At 38.1% G+C, this 11,608-nt stretch overlaps 3 protein-coding genes across 5 annotated transcripts; 1 reads left to right on the forward strand and 2 right to left on the reverse strand.

The window, feature by feature from the left end:
- On the reverse strand, nt 1-3,044 carry LOC108839989 (uncharacterized). 2 transcript variants are annotated; one of them, XM_018612800.2, is made up of 13 exons: nt 2,788-3,044; nt 2,223-2,341; nt 2,049-2,111; nt 1,837-1,950; nt 1,697-1,750; nt 1,557-1,619; nt 1,421-1,483; nt 1,161-1,325; nt 913-1,068; nt 763-831; nt 608-669; nt 387-505; nt 1-301 (listed from the first exon to the last, which is right to left on the reverse strand). In XM_018612800.2, the coding sequence occupies exons 1-12, from the start codon at nt 2,963-2,965 to the stop codon at nt 421-423; spliced, it is 1,191 nt and encodes a 396-aa protein (XP_018468302.1). In that variant the 5' UTR covers nt 2,966-3,044; the 3' UTR covers nt 1-301; nt 387-420. The 2 variants fall into 2 exon arrangements, with proteins under 2 accessions (XP_018468302.1, XP_018468300.1); XM_018612798.2 differs by having other exon boundaries at nt 1,557-1,625.
- Nucleotides 3,045-4,311: 1,267 nt separating this feature from the next.
- Nucleotides 4,312-6,018, forward strand: LOC130508718 (probable helicase MAGATAMA 3). Its single transcript, XM_057004364.1, has 3 exons — nt 4,312-4,361; nt 4,420-5,029; nt 5,118-6,018. Exons 1-3 carry the CDS (start codon nt 4,312-4,314, stop codon nt 5,514-5,516), a joined length of 1,059 nt encoding a protein of 352 aa, XP_056860344.1. The 3' UTR covers nt 5,517-6,018.
- A 176-nt stretch (nt 6,019-6,194) lies between these two features.
- On the reverse strand, nt 6,195-10,726 carry LOC108842768 (cadmium/zinc-transporting ATPase HMA2). 2 transcript variants are annotated; one of them, XM_018615789.2, is made up of 8 exons: nt 10,576-10,726; nt 9,933-10,150; nt 9,377-9,634; nt 8,863-8,960; nt 8,368-8,761; nt 7,958-8,285; nt 7,672-7,877; nt 6,195-7,595 (listed from the first exon to the last, which is right to left on the reverse strand). In XM_018615789.2, exons 2-8 carry the CDS (start codon nt 10,123-10,125, stop codon nt 6,337-6,339), a joined length of 2,736 nt encoding a protein of 911 aa, XP_018471291.1. In that variant the 5' UTR covers nt 10,126-10,150; nt 10,576-10,726; the 3' UTR covers nt 6,195-6,336. The 2 variants fall into 2 exon arrangements, with proteins under 2 accessions (XP_018471291.1, XP_056859436.1); XM_057003456.1 differs by lacking the exon at nt 10,576-10,726 and having other exon boundaries at nt 9,933-10,323.
- Nucleotides 10,727-11,608: the final 882 nt, after the last annotated feature.

Consider the following 11,608-nt stretch of genomic DNA (forward strand, 5'->3'; position numbering starts at 1 on the left):
TAACCAAAAAAAGTAGTCTAAATGTATAGACCCGTTTACCTAAGGCTTTTTAGCTCGAATTGGACAAGCCCAATTGAGCCCTGGAGAGATAAACATGCTTAGTCCAATTTCCCAACTAATGTATTTGTTTGTATAATGTGAGAAAGTTTTACAACTCTTTTCTTTCTCTCCTCTTGGCTGAAAAACTTGTTCTAAGATTTGTCACTACATAGAGAGAGAGAGAACAGTTCTGCTCAATTTACTCAGCTAAAACTAATAACTGTAATAAGTCTGAAAGTCCAAAAAGGTAAATACAAACCACCTGCAAAAGAGAGTTACTCTGTTTCAGTAACCATCTTAATTGGAACCAAAACCAATGATGTGTATAAAAGTAAAAGTCACAAAACCTTTTTAATCTCCGAAGTTATAGTTTACATTGTTTTAATGGTGAGGATGACGGCGTTTGGCTCGGCGATATCCAGTGCTTGGTTCTTGCTTATGGCTGTACCTCTTCTTCCCCTTAGGACTGTTTGATCCGTAAACAAAAAGATTTTAGTTATGAAACTACTTTCCGATGCAAAAGTAGTTAAAAGTTACAAACTAGTCTTGAAAGATGTTCATAGCTTACTTGGAGACTGCAGAAAGAAATTTGATGATGAATATGAGAGGGAAACCAATCAAAGCTGTGGCCTGTTGGAAGTACAAAAAGGGCTTTAAATAGTTTAAAGAGACTTTGAGAAGCTTTATGTAATTGCATTTGCAAAATGGTAGAGAACCACATACCCCAACCCAAGCTAAATCCATGGTAGCAACCGGTTTGGTAATCTCATTGTTCTTCAGCATTTCTTGAGCCTTGGTTTTCAACAGAGTGAGCTTATTAAAGTCTAATAGTGAATTCAAAAACGCTAAACAGGAAACATGGTCTATACATACCTGCTGGTGGTAGATTTTGGTGGACTCAACCAACTTTTCAAAGCCATGCCTTGCGTTTTTGGTATATGGCTCCAAGACGACTTGTACTTTCTCCAAGTGTGGTTTCGCTATGGTCATAATCTTGCTTGTGTATGGGGCTGTATGTGTTCTGATTACCTAAGAAAAAAACAAACAATGGTTCCACAATGTTTCAATGAAATGGCGAAGAGAAGCAGAGTCGAATGATCTAAGATGGAAACATATTAAACCTCAAGATAGTAGCGTGACACATCAAAGCCATGGATGAGATGTGGCGTGAAAGCCTGCTTAGACAAAGATAACACCTCGATGGACTTCTCTGTTAAATAGTGAACCTTTGGTTCTAAATAAATGGTTAACGTTACATAAGCTTCTTTGATGCTTGGAATCCATTTCTGAAAAAAAAACAAGAGGAAGGATCTCTCAGAGATGAGTATTCATCAAATGAATGAAAAAAAGTAAATAAGTTTGAAGTAAGAATAAAACTCACTGAGTTCATGGTTTCAATGTGAGGCTCTGACCATTTCCAGAGTTGGTTAATCTTCAAGGAAACCTGAAGAAAAGAAAAGTTAAGAAGTCTTCTAAGTGGAACTCAAGACATTCAGGGTTGATGAGAAGAAACAAACCTGTTGAAGAGTGATATGAAGATTTGGGCTAAGATGTTGGTGCCATAGAGTCATTAAATATGCCTGCAACTATGAAAAAGGAGCTTTAGAGGAGTAATCACACTAAGATAGTGCCAATGTTATGTGTCTTCTTGACTAACCTGAGTTTCGGTCGGGTTAAGACGAAGCTTAGACAAGAACCACTTCACATCGATCTGAGTAAAAAAAAAGGAAGAGAGAAAGTACACTTAAGCTCTCGAATATATAAATATTAATCTCTAAATGATATATCACATCTTACAGTTTCAAGCTTTGAGCTAAGGTCTTCAACTTTCTCATCTGCGATTTCAGCTCGAGCTTCCACTTGGAGCCTCTTATTACGTTGCAACTCCACTTCCCGTTTAAGTCCAAGTACCTGCCAGTGCAGAAGCATCAAACAAAAATTTAGAATAAATGTAATCTGGCAAAAGGCAAGACATGGAGAGAGAGAGAGCTCAAACTAAAAAAGCCAACCTGTTTCTCAAGCTCATAAACCTTTTCTTCTGCTTCACTAGCGTGCTTCACAGGATTCTCAGACTGAACAAACCATTTAACAACAACAAACAAAAGTGTTGTAGTAAATAACGTTCTTATACATCTATTTTTAACGAATGAAATCAAATCCAGAGAAGAATAAGGATATCTCACTTGAGAAAAATCTATGTCACTCTCAAACAAGTAAGATTTCTCCCGGATATATAACTCCAACACTCGAATCTGCTCCTCTTTGCTATGCAATTCTTCATTCTTTTCCTTAATGATTGATTCTTTTAAACACACACACACAGCCACAAAAAAGACTCTGAAACTGTTAGCAACCAAATCAACAGATATGGAAAAAATTATAAAAGAAGTCACCCTCTGGACATAAACAAAAAAAAAAACGTTACAACTTATTTCGAGAAGCATAACGGAAGCTAAAAAGATTATAACGAGACCTACGTTTCCCAGAAACCAAACAAAGAGACATAATAACAATAACTTTCATATGAAACCGTTACTCATTTCTCCTAAGCAATGCAACAGATCAAAGCAACGTTTTTCCTCAACAATTCGCTACAGATCTTCAGAAGCAAAAAGTTCAGCTAACCATAGTGAAAATCTCGAAAGACTAAACCTTTGCTTCTCACGTAGACAATGTAGCTACAAAGTTGCAGACTTTCCTGACAAAATCTAGAAAGACGAAAAGGGTCAGAGAGATTGTCAGACTTACGGAGAGAAGAGACGGTGGATTTGAGTTCGTCGACCGAACAGTGTTGTTCATCATGTGCACCACCATTGTTCTCTGAGGAGGAGGAGGAGGAGGAGGAAGAAGACGTAGAAGCGACTTCCCGGGAAAGGGAGAGCGTAACGAGGAAGAGAAAGAATAGTAGTGGCTTAGAAAACGCCATTATTGGAGACTCTGCAACAGAGGACTTTAAGCACAGTATCAGAGAGACAGAGAGCGTGATTCGCGAGAGAGAGACTGAGAAAGCGTGTACCAAGTCAAATTTAAGTAAAGAAGAGTCTTCCTATCTTTTCTTTAATTACATATCTATCCATTTACTTTTCATGATTTTCAGATGTTACCCTAATGATGACCATGTAAAGGGTGTTTACTTGTAAATAATATGTTTTGCAAACGCCAATTTTGTAAATATTGCAATTAGTCTTTAGTCTTAGTCTCGAAATCTTCTTAATGCCAACTAAAACGGAAGGATATAAGTTTTACATGTTAAAGTATCTGTTGTAAATTTGTAATGTTTCATTACTGTCTGCTTTCTTTTTTCATACTACTTATTTTGAGTAAATATAGATTTTATAATCATGACAATATGTAGAAAATATCATGTTGATTTTTTTTTTGAATATGGAAAGCTAGAGAAGAGATGAAGTTGCATAATCTTTTCATCAAAAACTATCTTCATGTTCATTTTGAACTGTATTTTAAAATTCAGTTTATAAAGTGAACTTACATATTTTTGTTAAGAAATTACAGCTGGTAAGGGTGTGTTGTTACACCACTTTCCATAATTTTGGAAGTGTAAATATTTCAGGATTTATCTCTTTGTAATTTAACTTTTTTGTGTAATTTAAACAGATATAAAGATAAACAAAAAAAAAAGAAAACTTACCTTTCCTTTTTGCATTTATTTCATAACTGACTATGAAATACCAAAATACTGTTTACCAAAAAAAATAATACCAAAAAATACAGTTTTATTTTCTGTTCAAATATATGCTTTCCACATGATTCTAAAGCGTTACTTACGCAAGTGCTTTTGCAGGTATTGGTTTAAGCCTTAAGGAAAAGAATCTGTCCAAGTCTCCAAGATCACCCAATCACTGGCCACCATGTTTTTGTATATTTAGGCTTTTTCTTTTCATTAGTTTGTTTATCAAGGCTTGGCCCAAAAACTCTGAGATCAAAGTGTAGCCCAAAACTTTGACAAATTTAATTTGACGCAACAATAATAAGCGAACGAATCTGAGTTCCGCCTCTCTCTCTCGCCTATAAAACTACAAGACACAACACAGAGTCCCGTATCACACCTCTCTCACACTTTTATTTCCGTTAGCTCGTTCTAGGCCTTCGGATTGTTTCTCAAAGTCTTGATCCAACGGTCGTGATCTAATTTTGATAGAAACAGTCTTGTCGTGTCTTAATCACCGGATCCTTCTGTTACTCTTTTAATTTCGAAATCGACGACGAAGACGAGACTCCCGATTCGAAATAGAAAGAAAGAAAGAAAGTAAGATGAAAGAGAAAGAGACGATGCTGGGAAAGAAACGCAAGATGCAGACTATGTATCTCAACCCGGAAGATGTCAAGCAAGCTCGTCCTATGACTGGTTATTCGTCATAGGACGAGTTCAAGCAAAGCTGCTGGAACTCTTTCATACAGCAGAAGTCTCTTTGAAAGGTTTCAGCTAGCAGGTTGTCCAACGTTGATGTTAACTGTTCAGTATAGGATGCACTCTCAGATACGCGATTTCCCTTCAAGATATTTCTACCAAGGACGCCTCACGGACAGTGAAAGTGTTACCACTGCTCCTGATGAGATCTACTACAGGGATCATGTTCTCAAGCCTTACCTTTTCTTTGATATTAGCCATGGACGGGAATCCCATAGAGGTGGATCGGTGTCTTATGAGAACATTGATGAAGCTCGCTTCTGTGTCGGGCTGTACATGCATCTTCAGAGAACTCTGAAGTCATTAGAGGGGGGTAAAGTCTCTGTTGGGGTAATAACTCCATATAAGCTGCAGCTGAAATGCCTGAAAATGGAGTTTGGAAATGCTTTGGGCCAAGATGAGCTGAAAGAGATTTATATCAATACTGTAGACGCGTTTCAGGGTCAGGAGCGTGATGTCATAATCATGTCATGTGTGCGTGCTTCCAGTCACGGGGTTGGGTTTGTTGCTGATATCCGGCGGATGAATGTTGCCCTCACACGTGCCAAAAGGGCTCTATGGGTATATGATGTCGCTTGATGCACACACAAGTATCTTATTTGTTTGATAAATATTTCTGGATTCTGATACATGTTTTTTCTTGAAACAGGTGATGGGAAATGCATCTGCTCTGATGAAATGTGAGGACTGGGCAGCACTGATCACGGACGCTCGAGCAAGGAACTGTTTTGTGGAGATGGAGTCTCTTCCCAAGGATTTCCCGGTACCAAAGGTACCTAGCTTTATGACAAAAGCGCCTAATCCTAGAGGTTTCAGAACAGGTGGACCAAGAACCAGGTCCATCGATATGCACAGTGAACCTAGACCAGGGACACCATCAGAAGACAAAGAGAAGCTTAGCACAACAACATTTTCGAGAAATCGAAAGTTCCTAAGGGAGGATTCAGTTGATGATTCTGGTCAGTCTGGGGATAGATATGGAGATGGTTGGCAACATGGGATACAGAGGAGGCAATGTTTTGGACGGCCTTTCGGTAGAAGAGACTAATTTCCAAAATCAAACTGCTCTGACTGGAAGAGCTAGCTACTGTGCTATTAATTTTAGGATTCAGAGTGTCCAAAGACCCCTTAACTCCTACAGTGCCCGATTGTTTTTTACGCGGAGCTTCGTTGGTTATTTGTATAGATGCTTTAATGCTCCAAAGTTGGCAGCAATCAACTGGGCTGCAATGCACACACTGCAGCTGGTACTAGCAGTGAGGCGAAGAGGCAAGATCCATGGCCATTTACTTTTGTCCAGGGCTCTCCTGGAACAGACAAGATACACAGAGTATGGGGAATGCTTAATGTTATCCATTTGGTTCAGTAACATCAGCATTATTACAGCCCAACTGCTCTGAACGTCCCTCTCTGGAAGAGCTACTTTGCTCTTAATTTAGATCACTTAAGAGCTCAGTGTGTTAGTGTTTTGTACATATGAATTTTCATGTCTTGTGCTGGAATTATGAAACTGTTTTTTTTTTCTTCATTATATTTGTTTCTTATTTAGACGTCTTTTCCTTTATAATATGTCATATCAATGAAGAAAATCATATAATCTTTAAAATGTCAGTTATGCTCTCTCTTTATCAGATTCTTCAATTTGGCGGGAGAGCCAAAGAAAATGTGTGAACACTTTTGACTTAAGATATGTTTTAACTATTTGATAACAGAAGAAGAAGATTGATTAAGGTAAGCGAAAATGATTTATTCACATTTTCCTTGATGGTTACTCCGTCAATATAATACATCATCCTTGCTGATGCTTGCAACATGAAAAGCTTACAAATGTGAGCGAGAAGCTAAAGATGTTCACTCACGATCTTTTTTCACGCATGGTGGTGACTTTGACAGTGACTGTGGCTCCTCTCTCTGCTGCTACAGTTAGACTCCTCCGTTTTCACCTCACAACATGTTTCTTCGTTGTTACCTTTCTTTGAACTTTCACAGCAGCTCGACTCACGATGCCCCTCGCTCTTCACTTTCAAGCTAGCAGCTACTACAGGATCAGCAGCAGGCCTTGAGCAGCAACCTTTGACCGACACTTTCACCTCCTCCTCTATATTGACTTCTTGTACTATTGAGCCAGTTCCACAACAACCCGACTTGCAATCACCATCACCAACAATGTCCAGCCTTATCTCCTCCAAGTCACCAGCCTTGTTGTGACAGCTTTGTTTCACCTCTTGTTGCTGAATCTTGTCACCACAACACCCTGATTCACAGCTCTTTCTCACAATCACTACACTCTCTTTCTGTTTCTTGTCACAACAACCTGTAGAGTGACCATGTCCCGAACTAGTTCTATCTAGTTTCATCACTTCCTCTTGCTTCTTCTTTCCACAACAGCCTGACTTGCAATGCTTCGGTAACAAACCTGCTTCCATGTCTCCAGCAACATCACCTCTCTCCACCTCCAAGACAGAAGGAGCATAACCCCTATGACATTTCTCTCCAGGAACGTGCCTATCCCGAAGCAACAACATGCTATTGAGTATCACAAGCAAACAAGTCCCCACATCCGCAAGCACAGCCGCCCAAATCAGAGGATGACCAGCAAAAGCCAAAGCAAGAATCGCTCCTTTCATAGAGATGGACAAGACCACATTCTCCACCACTTTTCTTTTAGCTCTGCGTGCAAGCCTTATCGCTTGCGGTATCCTCCTGATGTCATTAGACATCAAGATTATATGACCGGTCTCCGTTGCAAGCGCAGAGCCGGAAACACCCATCGAGATACCAATATCAGCTGTTGCCAAAGCTGGTGCATCATTCAAACCGTCTCCTACCATAGCCGTTGGACCTCCTCTCTTAAACTCTTTGATGATTTGGGACTTTCCTTCTGGAAGAAGCTCCGCATGTACGACATCCATAACATTCCCTAGCTGTTCTTGAGCATGCATTGCTGCAGCTTGGTTATCTCCGGTTAGCATTGCTGTTTTAATTCCCATAGATTTGAGTTCTTTCATCGCTTGAGCTACACCTGATCTACAAGCATCTGAGAGATTGAATACTCCAGCTAGTGTCTCTCCAACATAGACATAACCAACAGTTTTTCCTCCTTTGGTATCAACATCTATATCTGGAACTGTGTACACAAACCAAAGCACAGAACCATTAGCAAGTAAAAAACCCAAAAATGTTGCATTCATTTTGATATGCACCTGATGAAGAACAGCCAGCTCTTGAAGCAATCCTTTTGTTCCCAATGTAGACTTCTTTGCCATCAATCTTGCCGTGAATGCCTTCTCCTGGAAAGTTTTGGTAGTCCTCAACAGCTTCAGGCTTAGGTTCAACTGAGACAGATTTTGCATAGTCCACAAGTGCAGCAGCCATTGGATGGCTTGACTTGCTCTCCACGCTTGATACCCTAAGAAAAGTCATATTCCAAAGCTCAGAAAAAAGTTCTCACTGAAGTGGTTGAGAGATCATAATCAGATGGTTTCTCACCAGTAAAGCAAGCTGTGCAGGCTTATATCTCTGGAGAGTGACTTGAAATCCATGACGATGAACTCGCCTCTAGTTATGGTCCCGGTTTTGTCAAAAGCAACGGTTTTGATCTTGGCTAAGGTCTCAAGATAATCAGCTCCTTTGATCAGAAGTCCTGACGTGGCTGCCTTTGTGAGCGCACAGAAAGTAGCTACTGGTGTTGAGAGAATAAGCCCACAGGGACAAGCACTTACTAACACAACTAGTGCTAAATGAAGCCAATGTTTCATGTTGTGAACCTTCATTACGAATGGGATAACCACAAAACAGAGCGATATGAGGATGATGGCTGCATTCAAGGCAAGAGAATATGAGTTCTCAATCAAGAACGTGTAGTTATAAAAAAAACAGTGACTGATTCGCTTACTAACCTGGAGTATAGTACTTAGAACATTCGTCTATGAATCTCTGAGTTTCTGTTTTGCTGTTCTGAGCTTCTTCCACCAGCTTTGCCATCTTGGCAACCACGCAATCCTCAGCTAGAGCAGTTGTTTTCACAGTTATGTAACCATTTAGATTAATGGTTCCAGCCCAGACAGTTGAATCTCTCAGTTTAGGCACTGGGAAGGCTTCTCCTGTCAAGGTTTTCTCATCAACCTCACAGTTTCCATCCGCAACAACTCCATCAATAGGTATAGTTTCACCAGCTTTGACAGCTATTACAGTGTTGATCTTGAGCTCATCCACTTCAACTTCTTCTCCAGTCTCTGCTATCACTGCCTTCTGTGGAGCTAAACTCATCAGAGACTGCATCACCGCGCTTGCCTGAAATTTTATTTACAGTAAAACCAATGCTTGAATCAATCAATCACTGTACATTTGGAAACTTGCATGCCAAGAAAAAGGTAAATAGTGGAAGCAAAAACCTTATAGCTAGCTCTAGATTGGAGCCATTCAGCGATTGTGAATAAGAAAACAACTGCTGCAGCTTCTGTGTAATCTCGCATACCGAGTGTTGCTCCCACTGTTTGAAACAATGCAAGAGTATTAGCTTTGAGTTCACAAGAACTGAGCTTAAGTTTAGATTTTGAGTAATTATTTGATATTTTTTTCTCAACATCTTACCTACAAGATTTGATATAGAAGAAAGTATTTGTTTTGAAATTTTAATTGTTGAGAAAAAAGTTGCAAGAAAGCAGCTTTTTTTTCTTTTTCATGTGGTCTCAAAGTAAGCATTAAAAGGCCAACCGCAAAGGAAAAGAAGCACAAAACTACATAACAAAATTGCTTTATGTTGACCATTATATTCTAAATTGACCCATCACAATGTTATATTGACACATACTTGTATATCTACCATCTACTATACCATTTTTTAATATTCACCGATATAATTTTTGTCTTTCTTATATGTGAAATCATAGTCCCTGAAGCAATTACCGGTTATTACAACAAGAATGTTGATGTCGACTCTAGCCCTTGCAATGGATGCTACAGATTTAGCCAGTATAGGATAAATTCCGGCCGCAACAGCTGCGACGGCAAGCCAACGGAACGGAGAGTAAACATATTTGAAGAATGAAAGGGCGAGAAATACGCCGGAAACCACCGCAAATGGACTTGGCCATTTGTTTTTAAAATTGGTTTCTCCGGTTACCCTCACATTTGCTTCTAACCTCGCTTGGTTAAGTGCCTTAACTGCAACCATGCACAATAATTATTCAATAAAAGTTTAATACATTATTAATATGTGCTAAATATATTGCATTGTCTTTCTAATTTAATGGAAAGATATAAAAGGAAAAGATTTAATAAACGTAAGTCATGTGAATGATGCGTTACGCAATATGCTCACAAATATGACGTTCACAACGCGAAAACCCGATTATTTTCGCTTTATTTGAGTGGGACATTTATTAAAGTATGATACAGAGAAAAAGTATATGTTATAAAAATTTAAATACGAGAAATATGTTTTTTTGTGTGAAAGCTTTACCAATGTGGAACTGTGAGATGATGAGGCTATCATGGACGACGATGACGGTCCTTGACGGCACGATGACGGAATATTCCTTGATACCGTCGAGAGAACTGAGGATATTCTCAATCAGAGGAACCTCCGATGTACAGCAGATTCCAAGAACATCAAAGTAACTCTTCGTCATCTTCTTCTCGTTCTTCATCGCCATTTTTTATGTGTAAGCAAAAAAAAAACTGTGGAAGAAAACAAAAGATTATGAAAATATTAGCAGTGGTTTATGTTTATTTGCTGAAATAGATTTCGTAGCAGGTGATATAACAGAGAAGCAAGAATGTTTTGGGGAATGCACGTAACGTGTTTTAAGAGAAGAAGACGGGTGATAACGTTGTCTTTAGGTTCACTCTACACTTGGCGGAAACAAAGGAAACAAATTTTTGGGGAATGAGTTTTTGGGTTGTCATTTATCAAAATATTCAAAACTAAGGAAAAAAAAATTGGTAACAAAATATTCATCTTTGGTATATCATAAAGACTAATCACAAACTTATAAAAAAAATAGATGAAGAAAGAGTCACGAAAACAATGGAGAGAAAAAGGAGAAGAGCGTTTCGAAATTCGTCATGAAATATATGTGAAGCAGACAGGAGAAGAATAATACCGGAGATGGAGACAGAGCTAGTAGAGAGGGACAGAGAACAATAATCGGACCGGTTTATTTCGGTTTGTTTCGATTTATATACTTTGATGTAGAGATGATGATGATTTGAGGGTGAAAGAAGATGTAAGTGGCGGTTGGTTTATATAGGCAAATGTGTTAAAGTGGGATTTAAAGATCATTGGTGGGTTTAGGTAACTTCTTTATCCTAATAATATGCTTGCCAAATCATTTTCTGTGTGTGTAAAGAATCATCAAATTTATTACCCTAATAATGTAAATTCCATAGTAATGTCAGTGTTAGGCTGCTGCTTCTGATTCCTATTCTCTCAAATCACAAATGTTCCAATTTAATTTTTAAATTTCATTATACTTTTTTTGATGTATAGTAGAAAAGTAAAATTCGATTTTATTCCTGAAACAAAAATATTGTTGGAGATTTGTACCTTTGATTTATGGTAAAACATTTAAGGATTTTTACTAGTAGTGCCTTATCTTTTTCCCAAAAAACTAACAATAATTTTTATTTGACATTTTTTGGCAGTAGTAAAATAGTATGCAACTTGTTGACTGTATATTAAGTTAATATTTATGTTTCACCTGACCACATCGACTGTAAATTTCAACTAAACTATTTCACTAATAGTCAAACAAGCCTACAAAATCATTATATAACTTTCAAAAATACAATAAATTATTGCATAAATGAAATATTGCTATTTTTAATATATTTATAATGATTTTTATAGCCTACTCGCTAATATAAACATACCAATATTTAGTTACGTCGTTTTTAGATGTACTACAAGATTTTCTATATAAAATATTTAAAATATACGTAAGTTGACTTTAATTAAACACTTGAGATTGAAGAATTGTTTTGAGTTGAAAAACAGGGATAGAAGAGAATACGTAATCTAGTCATACGTTTTACGATATGCCTATCATTAGGGGTGGGCACGGAGCGAATATCCGGAATTTTAAGGATATCCGTGATCCGATCCGTGCCTTACGAATATTCGATTTTTCGATCCGA

Source organism: Raphanus sativus, chromosome 2 (genome assembly GCF_000801105.2).
Source record: "Raphanus sativus cultivar WK10039 chromosome 2, ASM80110v3, whole genome shotgun sequence".
Lineage (NCBI taxonomy): Eukaryota > Viridiplantae > Streptophyta > Magnoliopsida > Brassicales > Brassicaceae > Raphanus > Raphanus sativus.